General features: G+C 43.7%; 1 protein-coding gene across 4 annotated transcripts in view; it reads right to left on the reverse strand.

The window, feature by feature from the left end:
- The window catches only part of HERC4 (HECT and RLD domain containing E3 ubiquitin protein ligase 4), a 105,907-nt gene that overhangs the window by 52,242 nt on the left and 32,269 nt on the right, over positions 1-21,396 (reverse strand). For all 4 annotated transcript variants that reach the window (XM_075934914.1, XM_075934915.1, XM_075934913.1 and 1 more), the window contains exons 7-14: positions 20,739-20,830; positions 18,286-18,416; positions 16,734-16,894; positions 10,115-10,191; positions 6,403-6,527; positions 3,528-3,587; positions 3,258-3,369; positions 2,443-2,632 (exon numbers count right to left, since the gene is read on the reverse strand). In XM_075934914.1, coding sequence (XP_075791029.1) covers positions 2,443-2,632; positions 3,258-3,369; positions 3,528-3,587; positions 6,403-6,527; positions 10,115-10,191; positions 16,734-16,894; positions 18,286-18,416; positions 20,739-20,830 — 948 coding nt within the window. The remainder of the gene's footprint in view (positions 1-2,442; positions 2,633-3,257; positions 3,370-3,527; positions 3,588-6,402; positions 6,528-10,114; positions 10,192-16,733; positions 16,895-18,285; positions 18,417-20,738; positions 20,831-21,396) is intronic.

A 21,396-nucleotide genomic window follows, 5' to 3' on the forward strand; every position in this document is an offset into this window, starting at 1 on the left:
TTGGTGGGGAGGGGAAGGGAGTGGAAGGGAGGGAAAGTTTGAGACATCCTCTCTCAGCTAGGCTGCAGCACCCAGGAGAGGAGAGGAGACTAGCTGGATTACAGCAACTTGTGAGAAACCCAGCACTCTCCAGAGATTCAGACTTCATAGGAAAGGTGTGAGAAATGGGGGGTGGTTGCTGGCAGTGGTAAGGTATGTGTGTGTGTGAGGGTGGAGAGTTTATGGTGTGTCCTCTGACTCCCAGCTGGGCTGCAGCTGCCTGCAATTCTTGAGAGAAAGATATCTCTCAGCTCCAGGTGGGCTGGGGGGAGTAGATTGCATCAGGGTAGATGGGAGAAAGAGGGAGTGGATGGGTGCCAACATCTGTGTGGCGAGATGGGGATGGGGAGTGTTAGGGACATCCTGACTTATTTAGCCTGCAGCAAGAGTCAGACCCTCTGCCTCAGCACAGCAGTTTCTGGTGCATGGGAGAGACACAGGGTCCTCTCCTGGGTGGGAGGGGAAAAGGAAGCAGGCTGCACAGGGAGGGTGATAAAATTTCAGGTGGGTTATGCTGACATACTGGGTCATGAGGCTACATGGGAAATTAGATGCTGCTGGGGAAACTCCCTTGTCTCATTAATGAGAAAAAAGGAGCTTAGTCCAAGTACATCTTCCCATTTCTTGTTGAGGCTGAAGTGAGGAGGAGCTATTGTTAATTGACAACTGACTGGTGACATAATTACAAGATCTGAAATATGCCAGGAAAAGTGTGATGGGGGGGGGACGGGGACGGGTATTAAAGAAGAAATGTAGCACCCTGCTATTTTCCACTGTTAGACTTACAGATCAAACACAAATTGGTGAATCCTCTGAAGTTCTAGACCAAATATTTTTTGCCTAGTATCAGGAGGGAAAGATAAAGAGCTTGAGTTGGGCCTGATGAGTTTGTTGACAGGTGGACATCTGCCCAGAGATTTTAGAAAGCCTGAGCTAAAATGTAGTTTATTTGGAAGGAGACAGAGCCAAAGAAGAGAAATAAGGAGGGGTGAGAGAGTCTGCATTAGCAGACCTTAACGCAGGATCTGACTTCATATGGTTCAGTTTTTTTCTACTATAAAGCATTTAGGTTGCTTCTGTAGAGAAGGATTCAGGCTTTAGTGACTGAATACTGGAGCAAAAGGCCCAAGTCATGACATTTGCAGGATTACATTTCAAATAAAGTTTACATGTATGTTAATGGTTTAATGTAACAATATTTTTGAATTGGAAAAGGAAAAGGATTCTTTTAACTGATTTTTCTTGGCATGCTGTAAATATCTAGTGCATTTTTTTATGATTTTAATTAAAGGCCATGTCTTTGGATTTATTTATATAGCTGTTTTCAGTATGCCCCATTTTGGGGTATTTACTAGTTTGAGTTCTTAGAAAGGATGATAATACATGCACTTCAAGGGTAGTGTTAATTTTTATTTAATTTTTAAATAGACATCTTAAGCATTATACCTTGTTAATCATCACTTATTTTATTATTTTTTCCTTTTTCCAGATCTATAAACTATTTAAAACAGTGGTCCCCAACGCAGTGCCCGCAGGTGCCATGGCTCCCGCTGGGCCATTTCTGTGCATCTGCCAAGGATCAGGCCCGGCCCCGCCTCCAGGCGGATGGCACATGAGCGGTCCCGCCCCCGGGCGCGTGATGCATGGGCTGTGCCGGCCCCTGGCGTGTGGCGTATGGGTATCCCCACCCCTGGGCATGCAGTATAGGAGCAGTGCCGGCCCCAGGCACGCAGCGCATGAGTGCTGCCAGCTTCTGGGCACGCGGCATATGGACGTCCCCGCCCCTGGGCACGCGGCACAGGAGCGGCAGCAGCCCTGGGCATGCAGTGCATGGGCTGTTCTGGCCCTGGGTACACGGCGTATGGGTGGCCCTGCCCCCGGGCGGGCGGCACAGGAGTGGCGCCGGCACCGGGCACATGGCGTATGGGTGGCCCCGCCCCCGGGCACGTGCGCAGCCCCACCCCCAGGTGCCCGATGCATGAGTGCCCCCCCCAGGGCACCCGGCAGCCCCAAAAGGTTGGGGACCACTGATTTAAAATATCTAGGCTGTTTGTATTAGAGGTACATATCCACACACAACCTCAATATTGGTGTTGCACATAAGAAGTTTCAACCTATGCAAAAGAAAATTCAATCTGTCCAAGGATGGAAAATGTTAGTGGGAATACAGGTTACGGACCTGAGCAAAGCCAGGTAAATATAGTGGAGTAACAGAGCAAAAGAGAAAGACTAGATTCCTAACTCACTCTCTCGCTTTCTCTGTGTATATACACATGTATATAGAAGTGCATACATGTACAAAATGTTTGCAGATCCTGCAAATTCATTTCTGCAATTTCCACATACTACCCATTTTCAGCTAGAAAGAGTATTTCAACATAGAAAATTTTAAAAAGTTCTTACCAAGTACTTTCAGTGGAGCTTTTTCCAGATTCACTACAGCTGCTCCAAAAGGAATAGCTAATGTTGTAAAATTGTTCGCATCACTCATCAGTGGGCATTCTGGTAGAGTGAGATACAGCCTGAGGGCTTCAACATCAGGTAAGGAAGTAGTTAATTTAGGAATAAGATTCTTCTCCAAACTAGCTGCAACCTACAACATTGTATAGAGATAGGTGTTTTTATTTTAAATAAACTCAGTTTGAGTTTATTAAAAAAAATAAGCAAATACCTAAACATGTACCAAACTTATGAAAAGGTTTGATCCCAATATGATATGAACAGATGTGCAGTGCAGAAAAATAATTGGAAAATAGCATTACTGCACTGCATGCACCACAGCAAAGCGATTCACTTCATGTAACTATGTTTACCTTTGATAAAAACAGTAATTATTCCACAGCAAAGCCTTCATAGTTAACACTTTAACATGTGCTTTGTGGAAAGAGCAAGGTTACAAATCCAACAACATACAATGCTAACAAAAATCACAATAATTTAGAAAAAAAAACAAGCCTAGATTATGCACACACACAATAAAGTTCTCTCTATTATCTACGTACACAGTACAGCATTACAATACAAAAGGTATGGAATTAGAATCACAGATATTCAAACGAACATGTATTGCTGCCACTACAAAATGGTTTTACAAATTCCTCATTAAGTTAGAACTGATATATACAGAAGGTTGCTTTTTTATACTAAAGAACCAGACCAAACACTACACAATTTATAAATCAGTATAACTAGGTCTAAGGAAGATTTGCAGGACAAACCTGTTGTGATATAAGAGGATGGTCAGGATTTACAAGTTTGTGAAATAGTAGTCTAGCAGTGTTCATATCAACCCCCGAGAATCTAGCACTAGTTCTATAGTGATCATCATTGCTGAAGAAGAAAAAAAAAAAAAAAAGAATGTAAGTGAATTTTGTATTGACCTGCTCTCCCCACCTCACCCCATTTTTCTCCCTCCCCCTCACAAAATTTTTATTTCTGCTTCTATAAAGTATCTTGAAAGGCTGAAATTTACAAAATTGCTTACTCACCTGACAGCTAAAAAACTCCCATTTAGGCAACCAGCTGAAGAAAATGTTCCATCTATTTCACTAAAAAGTACATACATAAGAAAAATTAGAGTCACATATCAATTGAAAAATTGAAATCTGTGTTCACTAGAAATTGTTATTTATACAAACAGCAGGGGGCACCCTGGCAGTATGACCGGGATCCGCATGGCACAAGACACCCTGGCAGCGCAGCCGGGATCCCCACAGCAACACAGCCAGCTGGAGGCACTGAAGCCTCACCATCCCAGAAGTGGAGGCAGTGGTGGGCTCGGAGACTGGTGGCAGGGGACCTCCCCTAATCTGGCAAATTCCCTCGTTCAGGACCAGTCAGGTCCCAAAGGTGCTGGACCAAGAAGGTCCAACCTGTATTCCAATGGCAGAGGACATAATATCTAGTCATGCCTATCAGCAATATTAGTAAATAATATTGGATAAGCCAGCCATATAAGACAAATTGTTACTTGAGACCGTTAAAACAAATTTTCATTTGTCAGTTCCTATAATACATAAAGCTGTCTAACAGCACATGCCAAGTTCTGAATGGTTCTCAAAGGAAAATAAACCTGTATAAATAGGTATTGCTCTATAGTAAAATACTTCTAATACTTGAACTGATTCAGGCAATCACTTTCCAGGTAGCTTCTTTTGTGGACTTGTTGCCAGTGATTTTATTAGACATCTGATTTATCAAATCGTATCTTGCTTTTTCCACAATCCAAAACACATATTAGTTAGTGGTACAAAATCCTCTCTTAAAAGTGGCCTGTTGTTTTATTATATCTGTATTTTTGAGAAGTCTGTCCCTCCCTTTGTTCAAAAACTCCTTCTAAATGCTAAGAGCTGGGACTACCAAATTTGCTATATAGCTTCCTCTTATAATTTAAAGCAAGCTAAGGGCTTGATTGTATGAGAAAAATGGGACGTGCCTGAAATGGGATTGCTTCTCAGAAAACATACAGAAAAGAGACAAAATCACTTGGCAGATGAAAGGGGCTGGGTGGGGGCATGCCCCTTTCCCCATGGGGAACTGCTCCAGCCCCAAGCCTCCCACCCCAAGGTGCTCTTTAGGGAGATTGAGAGGGAGGCTGAAGCCCCTCCATTCCTCCCTCTCCGATTCATACAGGAACATTGCTGGTTGTTCCCCTTTGTCATAGAGCAAGGAAAAGTGCATAGTTTCTGTATTCCTCACTCTGGCTGGGGAGCTCAGGGGGAGGACAAACCTGGACCTGCCCCATGCACTCCTCCCCCAGATGTGCCCATTGGAACTGCAGAGGCCAGGGAGAGATGCTTCTCACCTAGTGCCAAGCTACCGCAGTGAGAGAAGGCTAGGGTAGTTCTCTCTCCCTGGGGCAGCCTTCATACTGAACTCCTCATCTCCAGCCCAACTCCAGAGCAATGATTCAAATAAAGCATGTACATTTTAATTTTATTTTGCACAAAAAAATGAGTTAAGGACTAAGCAACGCAATTAAATTTGATATATCTGTAGTCTTTCAGACTAGCAAAGTGAACATGTGAACGGCAACTCACTCAATCTATTCCTAGATGCATATTGTGAGATGTGTGAGGTTTGTGAATATAAACATTTCTGCAAATTTAAAATGTATCGTTAGTATTCACTAAAAATGGTAATACTAAGAAATTTCATGTACACTGTATCTCATGCAACAGACAACTACAGAATATAATCTACAGATACAATAATAAATCCACTGAACACTGCATTAATATGCATGAGGAAAGAGAAATCCAAGCAATTGAAATATTATTTCATATGTAACTAAAGGTATTTCAGTCTGATAGGCAAGGGCCATCTACCTCAGAAATAACTTTTGTCAGCTGGAACTATAAAAAAACAAGATAATTTCCTGAAACGCTGGGAAGCTTAGCTTTAAATATTTGAATTCTAGCTGAGAGATCTGTCTCTTTTAGAGCTACCAAAGGGGCAGGTTTTTCACTTCCTTTGTCCCACCAGGAGCAGCCCCTGTAGGGTCCTCATTCACGTCAGTAGCTGCTATTTTTTGATAACGTTCTCGCTTCTGAATCAAGTGCAACAATACATTGCAACCAACAATCTAATCTGATGCTGACAACAGATAAGTACTTTGTATTGTAGATTGCATTTATAAATGAATTTCTTTTGTCCCAAGTCATTTTTTAGTTATGAATGGCAGCAAACTTGAAATTCACAAAAAAATCCATATGGAAACAGTTTAGTATCATATATGGAAGTAACTGGTAGCACATGGCCTTCACCTTTCTATTCTTTCCCTTTGAGATCCCCAGTTCCCTCTCCCCCAAAAGCCTAAGCTGTTCTTCACCTATGCTAGAGAGGCCATTATTTTTTATGACCAGCTTTCTGTCAATAATCTCTCTCAAGTCTTCTCTCCTGATGTAAAATTCCTAAAACTTTATTGCTCTCCAAGGGTCTAGACTATAAAAAGTGATCAAGATAGAACTCCACCAGCTATACTGAAGTGAAATGAATTAACATGGATCTAAACAAGGGAAAAGATTAAAGTGACCTACCCTCAAGCACTTTTCCCAGTCTAGACAATCCATAAAGGCCCCCTTTGGCACACCTTACCCCACTAGTATCTTATAATCCCTACCTTGAGTTCACATTTTGTATCTTCAATGTCTGAAATACTTTTTTAGCTGCTTCAAACAGAAATTAAGTAGAACTACAATAAAGCTTTAAATTGCACTACATGCAGCACAGTCAAGAGTAAAGCTAAGGATGTGTACTTCAAAGCCAATTAAACATTCTTTGTATACAAACTTTCATAACTATATGAATTATAATAGTTTCATTTTAAAAAATATTTCTCTCAACAGTTTAATTTGTTCTTACTCCGCTATCTCTAGAGGAAGTCTTCCAGATGGACAGGTCAGCAATTTCTGAATAAATACTTCATTCACAGTCCAAATCTGCTTTGAAGAGTCAGGATATCTGAAGTCATCTGGTGGCATCATGTTCTAAATTTAGAAGAGGCAAACCAGCCATAAAAAGCAGAATAATTTTTCAATTTATCAGTCTTACTGGAAAAAGTGACCCCCTAACATATAACTGACAAAATTCTTTATTCACACATTCTTCCCCACTGCAGTGAAAGGAACTCTGCAGACAATCTGGAAGTATTCCATTGACTTCTTTACACACAAGATATGCACCAAGGAAAGGGGGTGAAAAGGGGGAGGACAAAGGAGGTGACTTAGATTTAAAACACTCCTAGTTTCTTGAGGCTGAAAATTGACCACAATCTCCCCTCATTGCAGTCACACAGAGAAATAGTTCAAAGGTAAGATCACAAACTTACAAGGAAATCCCAGGGTAAATGCCACAGAACTTAACTTAATCTATACTAAATATCCCCCCATGAACTCCTACTCCTCTAAGAATCTCCCAAATGCAATCTCAAACTGGATATTAGCAGAATGTCTTGCTAAATTGCAGTGCCACTGTTCATTTCTTTAGTAGGGCAATTCGCATTTCCAGCTGCTCCCACACTCCAATGGAATTGAAGCTGCAAAGTTAGTCACCACATTCAGTAGCTATTCTAACCTCCTCTCCCAATCCCACGTGCTATGTAGAACCTCCTACAAGGTGGCATGTGCAAGGAAGCTAGCAGTTGTTTCAGTGGGAAAGCAGATAGTTTTCCTCTGCCCAATCCTATTAGTGTCTCATCAACAGTGGCTCCTACCTCTAACGGTTGCCACCCATCTGGCTTTTACCTGGATAGTCTGGTTTTTAGCTTCTGTGCCCTGGTGCCAGGGTTGCCAGGTGCCCATTTTTCAACCAGAAATTCAGGTTCAAAATAGGGATGTTAGAAATAGTTTAATTTAGTAATCATGTAATTGCAACAATTCTTAGTGGTTATATGATTATGCAATGACCTCCATGGTTGGGGTTGGCAGTCAGTGCACTCCCAACCCCATACCTGGGATGGCTGGCAGGAGCCGGTCCATGAGGGAAGCCAGTTTAAAGATTAGCTCCCCACACAGACTGGCTCTCACCTACTGCCCTGCTCTGCTGCCTCTAATACAGAGACAGCAACACAGGGTGGCAGCAGCCCCTGTCCACAAGGGTCTCAGCTGCCTCTGTCCATGGGGAGCTCAGGACCCCACGGACAGGAGCTGCTGCCATCCTATGCTCCTGCTTCCAATTCTGAGGCAACAGTGCAAGGCGACTGGCAGGAGCCACTTTTCATACCAGCTCCCTGTACAGTCCAGCTCCCATCTGCTGCCTCATGCTGCTGCCTCTGTATCAGAGACTGTAGCATGGGGTGGCAGGTGGCTCCCTTGCATGCTCTTCATTTAAATCTCAGACTAGTGGGCTGGGACTGACCCAGCCTGCCAGTCTGAGTTTTAAATTCAGAGAACATGGGCAGGGCTGGCTTTACCATGAGGCGAACAGAGGCAGTCGCCTCAGGTGCCAGACTGGGGGGTGGGAGGGGACACCACTAGAACCCAGAGTGTAGAAAACTGCGTCTGCTGCTGGTGCATATGTATTCTCTCTGCAGTACCATGAGAGAAGTAGAACAGAATTGAGACCTTTCAAAGTTTTGGCCCAAGCAAGGGGGTATGGGGGCTCATTTGAGCTCCCCACCTCAGGTGCCAAAATGTTGTGGGCTGGCCCTGAACATGGAGATGGGGTTGTTGTGGTTAACCAGCACCATTAACTGAAAGGCAAAAGCTTATCAGTTAAATGATTATCCAGCTACCTGCTAACATCCCTCATCCAAAGAGAGACCCGGCCATGTCCAGTCAAATATATTGACTGTACACCAGAAGTCTGGGGCATGGGATGGAAGCAGGTCATTAACCTATGTCCGACCCTGCTCAGCCAGGGCTCCCTCCTACCTTCATGCAGGCTCCTTGTCATGCTGTAGCAGCTCCCACCCCAGCCCCAGAGCACAGGGAGCCTAGCTAGGGGGTAGAGGGTGAGGGGGTTGAAGACCACCCAGTGATAGAGGAGTGAGCAATGGGCTCTGGGGGAAGAGGAGGAGCAGGGTGCATGTCTTTGAGGGTGTGGCTACCAACAATTAGAAGAATAGCAACCCTGCTACTCCTCCAACAAAACCTCACATCTGTAACTTACAAACGAACAAGCAATCTCAAGACTTGCAACTCTTAGGGCATTGACTCAACTTCTGTTACAGTTTCTCATACCAAAACCTCATTCTTTGTATGAGGTCTGACGGGGGAAAAGGACAGAGATAGGCGGAGTATAAGAAGAGTATCATTTCAAAGGAAGCAGGCTAGATGTAGCAAAAGGGAGCACAAGAAAAGGGCAGAACTCTTGGGTGAATGCCATCTGGTCCCGGTGACTTGTTACTGTTAAGTTTATCAATTAATTCCAAAACCTCCTCTAATGACACTTCAATCTGGGACAAGTCCTCTGATTTGTCACCTACAAAGGACGGGTCAGGTTTGGGAATCTCTCTAACATCCTCAACCTTGAAGACTGAAGCAAATAATTCATTTAAATTCTGCGCAATGACTTTATCGTCTTTAAGGGCTCCTTTTGTATTGCAATCGTCCGGGGCCCTACTAGTTGTTTAGCAGGCTTCCTGCTTCTGATGTACTTAAAATACATTTCATTATTACCTTTTGAGCTAGCTGTTCTTCAGACTCCTTTTTGGCTTTTCTTATTACATTTTTATACTTAATTTGGCAGTGTTTATGCTCCTTTCTATTTACCTCACTAGGATCTGACTTCCACTTTTTAAAAGATGCCTTTTTCTCTCTCAGTGCTTCTTTTACATGGTTGTTAAGCCACGGTGGCTCTTTTTTACTTCTTCTTCTATGTTTTTTAATTTGTGGTATACATTTAAGTTGGGCCTCTATTATAGTGTGTTGGGCTGCTAAGGTGTTCTTCCCACCACAGGAATGATAAATGATGCAGGAACAACCCCTGCCTGTGGGGCATCCACGTGAGAGCAGCCCCTATCTGCAACCCCCTACAGGGCTGAACATGCTAAACATGCTTATACATCACTGCTGGACAGAATACCAGATTTTGGGACCAAGTACACTAAGGCAGTTAGCTGCTGGTAAGAGTCCCTGAGAAGAGGCAGAAAACAAGAAGTTCAAACCCCACTCATGTCTGAGCCTGCCTGAAAAGGGAAGAGGACATGCATCCCATTACCAAAAGCTTTAAGTGTGTTCTAGGTGTCAAAGGCCACAACTAGCTTTCCACTTTCCTGAGCCTCCAAAATCCCAACTGTGAACTAATCCAACCAGGAAATCCTCCAAATTCCCTCTACAACTTGCACTATGCAATTATGCATTTTCAATACTAAAGTCAACTGCAGGTCAAATGTATATATATAAAATAGGAGAGGGAATCAGAGGAGGTAAGCCTAAAATAAACTCAATTTACATATTATTGTACTGATTGTGCTGTTCCAGACTGAGGCCAAGTACTATGAAGGGAAAAAGATTCAGGAGGCAGAAGTACGTAGATTAAGATTCCTGTCACATAGTTTATGTCTAAGATGTCATAGATGACAGAGCCTTGGTTATAGACTTTGAAACTGATCTACAGTATTTAAATTTATTACCTGTGGATTAAAGTAGTGTGAAAAACTTTGATCTCCACCAGAGAAAATTCTCTTTACACAATAATATTCTTCATTGTCTGTAATTAAATTAAAATTTGGTTAATTCCAGACATAGTTTACAGTGGTATATTACATTGCAATTGATACAATGACTTATCTATGAATCAAGCAATCAAGAAGGTTGTCTCTGCAGGAAGACTAAGTTATCACTCATGCTCAGAACTGGTGTATACTACACATTACTTAAATAACAGCAGCCACCTACGCCTTGTGCTACATTAGCACACTCACTGGTATTATGCCAAAAGGAGCTGAATTAGTATCATCATCTGTAAGATTTTTAGCAGACATTTCCTAGTGCAGAAAATGTTTTAGGTAGAGGGAACTGTTTATATTAAAGAGAAAGACCAATATTCCTGTGTTCTAAGGAAGAGACAATCTTACAAAAGAGAAAGAGGAGGTTATTCACTTTCTGTAACTAACGTTCTTAGAGATGAGCGTCCCTGGGGGTGCTCCGCATCAGGTGTAGAGTGTTCCAGCGCCTGTGGACAGAATTTTCCTAGCAGTGCCTCAGCAGGGGCCGTTCATGCGCGGTGCACAAACTCCCTGACTAGCTATGTGTAGGCGCGGCCCCCCCGGCCTCCATTCAGTTCCTTCTCTATCCAGAACCGGACAGAGGAGCATGATTGACAAGATTGCTTTTATTTTATTTTATTATTTTTATAGGTTTCCAAAGTAATGGGGAGGAACGGAGGGTAGTGAAGCACCCCAGGATACTCATCTCGAAGAACATCAGTTACAGGAGGTGAGTAACCTCCTCTTCGAGAGAGAGATGCCCCTGGGGGTGCTCCATATCAGGTGACTACAATCGTACGGAGGGACTTCAGATCCAGTAAGTATGCTGTCCGCACAACAGCCTTCGCTCACTTATGGTACGTCTAGACTACATGGCTCCGTCGACGGAGCCATGTAAAATAGTTTACTCAGCATAGTTAAAGAAGCGGGGATTTAAATAATCCCCACTTCATTAAAATAAAAATGCTGCCGCGCTGTGCCGACGATCAGCTGATCTGGCACAGCCTTTGTCGACCGCTCCGGTATAAAACGAAGTTTACTATTTTACATGGCTCCTTCGATGGAGCCATGTAGTCTAGACGTACCCCTATTGTGGCGTAAAGGAACCAAGGAAAGCGAGTAGTGTTTCGCGAAAGTGTGATCTGTGGACCCTGGTCCTGCTGCACAAATGTCCTCCGGTGGAACTTTTCTGAGGTATGCAACCGAGATTGTAACTGGCCTCGTAGAGTGTGCTCAGACTGGAGCAGGTGCAGGCGAATTATTAAGTGAGTAGCAGGCGTTAATGCACTCTGATATCCAGTGGGATATTCTTTGAGATGATATTCTCTCCCATGTTATGGTTAGCGATGGAAACAAACAGGTGAGGAGAGGACCTGAAAGATTTGGTCTGTCAATGAAGAAAGAAAGAGCTCTTTTGATGTCAAGCGTGAGCATCTGCGCTTCAAAGGCATTGGAATGGGGCTTTAGGAAAATCACAGGTAGGTGTATTGTTTGATTGATGTGAAAGGCCACGAGTACCTTAGGTAAAAAACTGGGGTGTGGCCGCATGGGCACTCTTTAAGGAAAATAGTAAATGGTGGACCGGATGTGAGACAGGATAGTTCACTTATTCTGTTTGCTGATGTGATAGCCTCTAGGAACGCTGTTTTAAGCGTTAAGTGGAGTAAGGAGCATGTGGCCATAGGTTCAAAAGGCGGTTTTGTTAATGTTATCAGAACCAGGTGGAGGTCCCATTGTTTTGGTGGGGGTGACATGCCAGGGTATAATGCTTGCAGGCCTTCCAAAAAACATTTCATTGTGGGGTGTGTAACCAAAGTGGTGTCATGCAGTGGTACATGCAATGTTGTTATAGCTGGTAGGTGCACTCTGACTGAGGCCAAAGAGAGAACAGACTATCAGATGCAGTAAGTAATCCAATATTATCAGGAGTGGGACTGTTTGCGGCGGTATATTGTGCTTGCAGGCCCAATGTGTAAATCGTGTCAATTTACTAATATATGTTTTTCTTGTTGCAGGAGCTCTGCTGTACAGAACTTCCTGGACTTGTTGGGAGCACTAGAGCTCTATGCCAGTGAAGCACTGAGGTGCCCACTTTTAGATGGAGCATTGAGAGTTGTGGGTGAGGCGTACTGATTTGTGGGTGATAGAGGATGTAAGGTACTTGTGATAATGTGATTGGATGGCTTTGCGTCATCCTGAATAACAGAAGGAACCAAGGCTGTCTTGGTCAGCACGGAGCTATGAGGATGATCTTCGCTTTGTCCCTACTTATCTGTATGATGATCTTTTCAGGAGGGGAAATGGAGGGAACGTGTATAGTAGGGGGGCATTCCATGAGCGAGACAGAGCGTCTCCCTAGGGAGTGACAAGGAGTCCTGTAGCACCTTATAGACTAACAGAGGTATTGGAGCATAAGCTTTCATGGGCAAAGACCCACTTCATCAGATGCACGTAGTGGAAATTTCCAGAGGCAGGTATAAATATGCAGGCAAGAATCAGGCTGGAGATAAGGAGGTAAATTCAATCAGGGAGGATGAGGCCCACTTCTAGCAGCTGATCTGGAGGTGTGAACACCAAGAGAGGAGAAGCTGATTTTGTAAATGTGTAGCCATTCACAGTCTTTGTTTAATCCTGAGCTGATGGTGTCAAATTTGCAGATGAACTGCAGCTCAGCAGTTTCTAAAGTCTGGTCCTGAAGTTTTTTCGCTGCAGATGGCTACCTTTAAATCTGCTACTGTGTGTCCAGGGAGATTGAAGTGTTCGCCTACAGGTTTTTGTATATTACCATTCCTAATATCTGATTTGTGTCCTCTAGCCTGATTCTTGCCTGCATATTTATACCTGCCTCTGGAAATTTCCACTACATGCATCTGACGAAGTGGGTCTTTGCCCACGAAAGCTTATGCTCCAATACCTCTGTTAGTCTATAAGGTGCTACTGGATTCCTAGTCGCTTTTGCAGATCCAAACTAACACGGCTACCCCTCTGATACTTGACTCCTAGGGAGTGTTTGCCCATGCCCGCTCTGGAAGAATACATCATGCATTTTCTTTTGGATCTGGTGGCAAACAGATCTATGCAAGGGTGGCCCCACTGACTCAATATTTCTCGCAAGATTGTATGGTCCATCTCCCATTCGTGCTCCTGGGGGAGGGCCCATGTTCCGCCTTGTCGGTTTACATAAAACATGTATGCCGAGTTGTCAGGAATATATGTCCGTGTCTTCACGTTTGCCTAAGGGAGTAGCTTTTTTACATGCTAGGCGGACAGCTCTGAGTTCTAAGATATTTATGTGCAGAGCACACTCTGCAGGGGACCACAGTCCTTGAACTGTTCTTTCTTCTATGTGAGCACCCCAGCTTGTGAGCGAGGCGTCCGTGGTGATGACCACCGTGGGCTCTGTGGATTGGAAAGGCCGTGCCTGTAGTTAGATTGGACACCTCTGTCCATCATTTTAATGAAGCTTTGACTGATGGAAGCATAGTTAGCCTCTTTGTCAGTGAATGAATGTTTGGTTTGTACTGTGTTAGGAGCCAGCCTTGGAGACACCTCATAAATAGCCTCACATTGGATACCAAGGGTTGCAAGAAGCCATATGGCCTAAACATAGAAGAAAGTTGAGTGCAGTGACTTTAGGCATGTCCTGTAGGGATAATGCCAGGAGGCTGATGTGAGTAGCTCTGTTGGGAGGGAGGGAGGCTTTGGCTGTGACAGAGTTCAGGTGTGCCCCAATAAATTGGACGGTCTGCGAGAGTATAAGAATTGATCTGGGGTGGTTTACTAGAAGTCCTAGAGAATGAAGACAGTCTAGCACCATGTGAGTGTGTTGATAACACTCTTGTCTGGACCTTGCTTTGACTAGGCAGTCGTCCAGGTAGGGATATATGGTAACTCCTTGTCTCCTGAGGTGGGCAGTGACTGCCACTAGGATCTTGGAAAATACTCTCAGAGATGTAGAGTCTGAAGGGTAGGACCATGTACTGAAAATGGTTTGGGCCCATGTGTCTGAGGTAATTAGTGATGAAGGAAGAGGGTTGCACCAGGAGGCCAGCTGCATAGTGACAGCCGTAGCCATCATTCTTGTGGCTCTGTCTGCTGCATCGAGAGCCGCTTGCAACGCTATATGCGAAAATGGACTGCCCCCAGAGACAATGGCTTAGAAATGTGCATTTTTTTATTTCGGGCAGATAATCAATAAATGTGTTCATTTTCATGTGATTGTTATAATAGTATTTACTAAGGCAGGGCTGAATAAATTGCTCCCCTCAGCTGGAGTATGGCTGAAGCATACACTCTTTTTCCAAAGGAGTCTACTCTTTTATTTTCTTAGTCAGATGGAGTTAAGTAATTTTGGTGTGGGGGGAATGTATGAAGAGAAATTAGGCTTGTAGGATGTTAGTGAGCTCAAGGGGAGTATCCTGTACTTCCTCCACAGGGATATTTAGATCTTGCGCAACTCTTTTAAATAAGTTTCGGAAGGAGGAAAAGAGGAAACGCCCTCCGAAGTGTTAGCTGACAGAGGTAGAATTGCCTCCCCCGTATCATCTAATGATGTTGTGTGAGCCAAAGATCCCTCGCTGACATAGGGAATATTGGCTCTCATTATCACTCCTCCTAACGTGTCTATGAGGAGATTCAGTAGATCGTGAGAGTCTTATCTATGTTTAATTTTAAATGGTCTCTTTCTGTGCTGTTGTGGAGGTTAGTTCCACATTTGCCACTGTGGGGGGTATGCCACAGGCAGGGGCATCCACAGATAGGAAGCCCAGGGAGTCATTTGCGCTCTGATAAGGTCCAGTTGCAAGTGACTGTGTGTCCCCAGTGACCCTTCTGAATCAGGGACCAGTTGTGATGAAAAGTGCCAAAATCCTCTCCATTGTCGTGAGAGAGAAAAGATGGCGGATCTGAGTCATCAGAAAGCAGTGACTAACTGTCTGTCTTCACTCAAAGTGAAGAGATGAATCAATCTGCAAGACTTTATTCTCCCTGTATGTGATCAGGGGAGTTAGTGATGAGGGGGGCTGCGCTAGCTGAGAGGAGCCTGTTTATCCCAGAGCGAAGAGAGAGAGCTATTGCCCCTAATAGTTGAGAGGAAGGGGCAGTATTGACTGAGTGCTCCATCCCTCCCCTAGGTGCCATCATGAGAGGCTGAGGTACCGGTTGAATTGCCATAATCGTCAGCACTACTGGGGTTTCTAAGGCTGGCAAGGAATGGCCTGTTGCCTCTGTAAGGGCAGCGTTTGAAGCACTTTCTGGCTTATTACACTGTTCGCCCGAAGTACCTGGGAAGTCAAACCGTGCTCGGATGGTTCTTATCTGAGTGGTCTGACTTTTTTACCTCAGAATTCGTCTGGTGGGTCGCTGAGGTAACAAGCTTGGTCTTCTCTAGGGAAGTGAAGCGTTGCATCAAACTGCAAGTCTTTATTCTCCCTGTAGGTGACTAGGGGAGTTTGTGATGCGGGGGGCTGCGCTACTGAAAGGAGCCCGTATTACCTCAGCGCTGAGAGGGAGAGCTATAGCCCCTAACAGCTGAAAGGAGGGGGCAGTGTTCACAGAATGCTCTAGCCCTTCTCTGGGTGCCATCTTGAGAAGCTGAGGTACCGGTGTAGCTGTTATTGGAGACAGCATTACCAGATTTGCTGAGGCTGGCACAGGATGGCACTTTGCCTCTGTCGGTACAGCATTTGAAGCACTTTCAGGCTTACTACACTGTTCACCCAAAGTACCTGGGCAGCCAAACATGCTCATGGTTCTTGCCTGAGTGGTCTGACTTTTTTCTCTCAGACTGCCTCTTGGTAGGTTGCTGAGGTAATGATCCTGCCCTTCTTTTAGAGGGCTTAGAGTTATCTTTATTAGGTATTAAGCCATGCCCAGAGCCTGGGTCAGAGGCATGTCTTTTGTCATTATGGAGCTTTTTCAATATAAGCTCCTTCTCTCTGTGAGACCTGAGTCTCATTTTGACACAGTGGGGGCAGTCTCTGCGCAAATGACAGCTCCCCACACATTTGAGGCAGGAGTCATGCCCATAGAGGCAGACACTGCGCCACTGCAGAGCACGCAGCGTTTGAAGACAGGAGAGCTCATACTGGCTTGTACGCTGAAGCGGCGGTTCAAACCCTGTGCAGCCTTTTTTTTTTTTTTTAAACTAGTACTAATTTAATCTAAATAACAAGAAACAGTGAAAGACTTAACCAAAAGCTAGTAACTAAGTTAACAACTAAGTGTGTTAAGGAGAGAAGAGCACTGCCGTGTCCGGTCTGCAGCCGGGGACAGTAGAAAGGAACTGAAGCGAGGTGGGGGGCCGTGCCTGCACACAGCTAGTCAGGGAGTTCGCATACACCGCGCATGCACAGCCCCCGCTGAGGCACTGCTAGCAAAACTCCGTCCAGAGGCGCTGGGACGCTCTGCACTTGACGTGGAGCACCCCCAGGGATGTCTCTCAAAGGAGAACTGTACTGGGAAATCATAGTTAGCTATATCCCAGAGTTCAAACAGACAATGCAGAAATAGACACTACAGAGTTAATATGTAGTGTTTTGCTTACCTGTGGTTGATGGGCATTGCCCATTATAAGGAATCCAGTTTCCTTTTACTGTGAAGGGACTTTTCCTATTACTAGTTGACCCTGTACCTAACTGCCCATTACCTCCAAGACCAAAAGAATAAATTCTTCCAGATGAAGGAACAAATGCAGAGGTGTGCTGCCTATTGCAAAGATACAAAATTAAAAATAAATTATGCAAGTACTGAAACATGCTAGGTGTAAGTCAAAATAGGACTGTTAGCAGTATATGTAATGTCCTTCAGCACGTTACCAGAAATCACGTGTTGCAAGTCAGCGATATAAAAGGATCGGCCTGGAATATTACAGGACAGAGCAGCAATATGGAGCCTGCCATCCCTTCCAACTAAAAGCCTGACCTGTAGAATGTTTTCGGACTTTTAACATTTAAATTTTCTGCTAGATTAGCTGCAATTCTTTTTCCTTTCAGCCCTAGCTTCATGGTAGAGAAGGGAACAGCCTAGAATAGGCAGCGGTGAATCAATACACATTGTTAACAGAGTGTGGTCCAGTCACGGTCACCATGGATAGACAGGCATCCCCACCCATAGGCCATGATTGGTTTGGGGGTGAGGTAGCCCCTCCTCCCAGCTTCCCTTAGGTACCCATGCCCCTAGCAGTGGGAGGAGAGTTCCCGTGATCCCCTGCCCCCCAGGCCAATCAGGACCTAGGGGCAGGGGAGCGTGCGTAGCCTCCTCCCGCCCTGCCAGGAGCACGCAGAACTTCTAAGTGCTGCACGCTCTTTGCGGGCTGGAGGAAACTTTGCGCACTCTCCCTGCCCCCAGGCCAATCAGGGCTTGGGGGCAGGGAGTGCATGAAGTCTTCTCTTGGCAGGGTGGCGGAAACTTTGTGCACTTCCCCCCACCCCTAACTGGCCTGGGGTCAGGGGAGAAGCAGGGCCTCTGTGGGCCAGATCGGCCTGCCGACACCCTTTTGCCCACCCCCTGCTCCAATGTGTATCTTTTTTCCATTCTTTGTCAATTTAAATTACCAACTCTTTGGGACAAGAACAATGTCTTCATCTCTACATTTTGGGTGCTACTACAAATTTATCTGAACAATGATATTTATTTATCTGAACAATGATAAATATCTTCCATGGCTTGAACTAGGAGTACACACAGGTATATATTGGACACTCATTTACCTGAAGCCATTATATCTTGTGCTCCTTTTTTTCTTTAAAAAAAAAAAAATTCTAGCTCTTGTGTTACACTTAGCAAGGCACATGAGCATCTTGATAGCTCAGTATTTGGGGTTGGTTTGTTTGTTTGAATGCTTGTGAAATACTGTTTAATGCCTTAGCTTAATATGCAAGTATCAGAATCAGGGAGGCAAGGATGGACGAAGATTACAAATACATTATTATTGATGTTCTTTTGGACAGCGTATACACCATTAATATTTCAAGCATCTAATTTTGTGCTCATCCCTTACCCTTAGGGTCAGAATTGAGATGTTTCTCTATGCAACTGGATGTGCAGTATACAAAATTTTTTTGCAATTCATCTCTCTATTACAGAATGGACCTTACCTTCCACAAGCGATTTGTGTGACGATGCTTCCCATAAGCTCAAAAACTTTCCTTGGGTTTATCTCATGGCTGGTAGAGTTATGACCCAATTGTCCATAGCCTCCAGCTCCAAATGTAAAAACCCCACCTTCCTAAACAAATATATTTGGATTAAAAATTAGAATACATTTAACAATAAGACACTCATCTATTGTACAGTTTCTCTTTCTTGGTTTATATAATTTTAACAAGATACAAAAATAAAAAATAAGGATCCTCATCTATACAAAGGATAATTCCTTTTATTAAATTTAGTAATATATGACAGGTGCACAACATTGTTAATCATGTTCCTGAAGAAGTTTCCACATCATGACACAATTCTGCCCTTAACAAGATACTAAACCTTGTTTTCCCGCTTCCACAGACAAGCTATAATTGCATATAAAAACTTTTTTAAAGGAACACCCTAAAATTGTATCCATAAATATATTTCATAATAATTTCACATAGAAAGCTGCCCTCCTCAAAGAAGTGATGCAGAGTATGATTGAAAGCATTAGTCACCATTTGAAAGCACATGCTATCAAAAGTTTACAGTTGTAAGGCAAGTTCAATTATTTTTAAAATGTTTCTGAATAATTTAACAGGAATGTTTTAACCAAAAACCTTCACAGAATATTAATTCAAAACGTTTTTTAAAGTTACACAACTTACCTTACAACTGTGAAAATTTCCATATTCAATTGCTTTCAAATTGCAAAGTTGATTCTTTCAATTCTACTCTGCATCAGACTGGATCTCTGCTGAAAACAGTCATTAAAATGGCAGCATCAGCTGAGAAAAACAGCCCCATTCACTGAATTAGAACGAACAGTGCCAGGTACTTTTAAATCCTGGATGGGCTTTTAAAACTAGTCTCACATAAAATCAGTTACTCCACAGAGTAATATAATGAAATCCCTAATTTTGCAATTTACAACATGCAAAAAGACTGCTGAGCTTGAAGGGGCTACAGAAAAAAAAGTGTTACGTTATGTAAATATTAAAACTAAACAGAACTTAATCCATTTAATATTTACAAGCAACACTGCTGATTGATTAAAATAAAATCTCCCAAATCCCCCAATTTGGGACTATCCCTATCAGTGAAAACTTTGACAAGTGAAGAAAAAGTAAAACCATTCAGCTCAGAAATTTGTTAGTATTTAGAAAAGTGCATTATGAAGCTCAACCTACTGCAGTTTACAAAATGTCAGAACTGCAATACTGCTGTCCCAAAATCTTGCAAATTCATCTTTAATAAAGCTGACACAGATCTTAGACTGGTCTACACTTACAAGTTAAGTTGATATCACACCAGCATTCATGTGTGTATAAAACCACTTCCATCACTGCAGGAAGCATTTACGCCAACAACGGGCAACCAGAGATAGGGAGTGGGCTGCACGAGTGGACCTCCTTCACTTCATTGGGCTGCACCAACCCACAACTCACTGAGGTTCCATCTGAGCCCCTCCTCTCCCCCCCCCCCCCATCTGCCCCCATCCTCTTCTCACACACTGGGCACCAGAGCCCTGCACTTCCTACACCTCCCCCTCAGCACCTTCAAAGCACTTGAATCGCCTGATTTGCACTCTGTCCCCTCTCCTCTCCCTCTTTCCCAGAGCTGGAATGCCGTGAATCAGCTGATTGCAGCTGTTCAAGCTCTGGAAGAGAGGGAAGGAGTGGGGATGGAACATGAATCAGGCAATTTACTGGCAGGTACTTCGAAAGTGCTGGGGGAGAGGGAGGATGGGATACTGGTGTCCCAGTGCACAAGAGGCAAGTGGGAGACATGCATATGGGTTCGCTTGCCACAGACAGGGCAGGCTGCAGATTGCCCACGACTGGTTTACACTATAGTGCTACAGCAGCATAGATGTAGCACCAAAACTGTGCCACCACAGTACATGTACAGGCAGTCCCCGGGTTACGTACAAGATAGGGACTGTAGGTTTGTTCTTAAGTTGAAGTTGTATGTAAGTCGGAACTGGTACATACTGTAGGGGAAACTCTAGCCAAACATTTCTCCAGAGCTCAGTTTTATTCTCCCACACCTCACTTCCCTCAGTCCTTTATTCTCAAGCTGAGGTGTCTGCTGAGAAAAGCCGCTCCCTGGTCTGCTGGGGGGGAAGCAGCTAGTGCGGGGTTGCCTCACCCCGTTTGTAAGTAGGGATCGGATGTAAGTCGGATCCATGTAACCCGGGGACTGCCTGTATTACAAACATGGTTTACATAACTTATGAAGAATGTGGATCTTTTATTGCAATATTTAACCTTTTTCTTACTATTGTGATTTCATGGGCCATATTTTATCCATCCAACTTTTAAAAAACACAAATAATACATTTAGAGAGGTTCTAAAAGAGTATTATTCACTGCTATAAAGTATCTAAATTTTACAAAATCAGATGGTACTTTAAGTACTGTACCTTTGTAAGAGCAGCAGTATGATCTTCTCCACAACAGATGTGAATAATTTTCTGAGATCTTAGTGACTTCAGAAGATTAGGAACATACCTGTCTGAAAGTTTTAATAAAAAGTTGGTCATGTTAGGATGTCAGTACATTTAATGTGTGTTTTGAAAAAGTGACATCAAAAGAGCTTTGACTTCAGATTTCCAGGTTCAGAAAAGGGCAATAAAAATTATTTGGGGTTTGGAATGAGTTCCATATGAAGAGAGATTAAAAAGACTTGGACTTTTCAGCTTAGAAAAGAGGAGACTAAGGGGGTCTATAAAATCATGAGTGGTGTGAAGAAACTGAATAAGGAAAAGTTACTTAGTCCCACAATAAAAGAAGTAGGGGGTCACCAAATGAAGTTAATAGGCAGCAGGTTTAAAACAAACAAGAGGAAGATTTTCTTCACTCAGTGCACAATCAACCTGTGGAACTCCTTTGCCAGAGGATGCAAAGTAGGCTAGAATTTTAACAGGGTTCAAAAAAGAGCTAGATAGATTCATGGAGACTAGGTCCATCAAGGGTAGGAATGGTATCCCTAGCCTTTGTTTCTCTGGAGGTGGGTGACAGGGGAGGAATCCGTGAGGATTATCTGTTGTGATTCCTACCCTCTGGGGCATCTGGCATTGG

The sequence above is a fragment of the Pelodiscus sinensis genome, chromosome 8, assembly GCF_049634645.1.
Source record: "Pelodiscus sinensis isolate JC-2024 chromosome 8, ASM4963464v1, whole genome shotgun sequence".
Taxonomy (NCBI): domain Eukaryota; kingdom Metazoa; phylum Chordata; order Testudines; family Trionychidae; genus Pelodiscus; species Pelodiscus sinensis.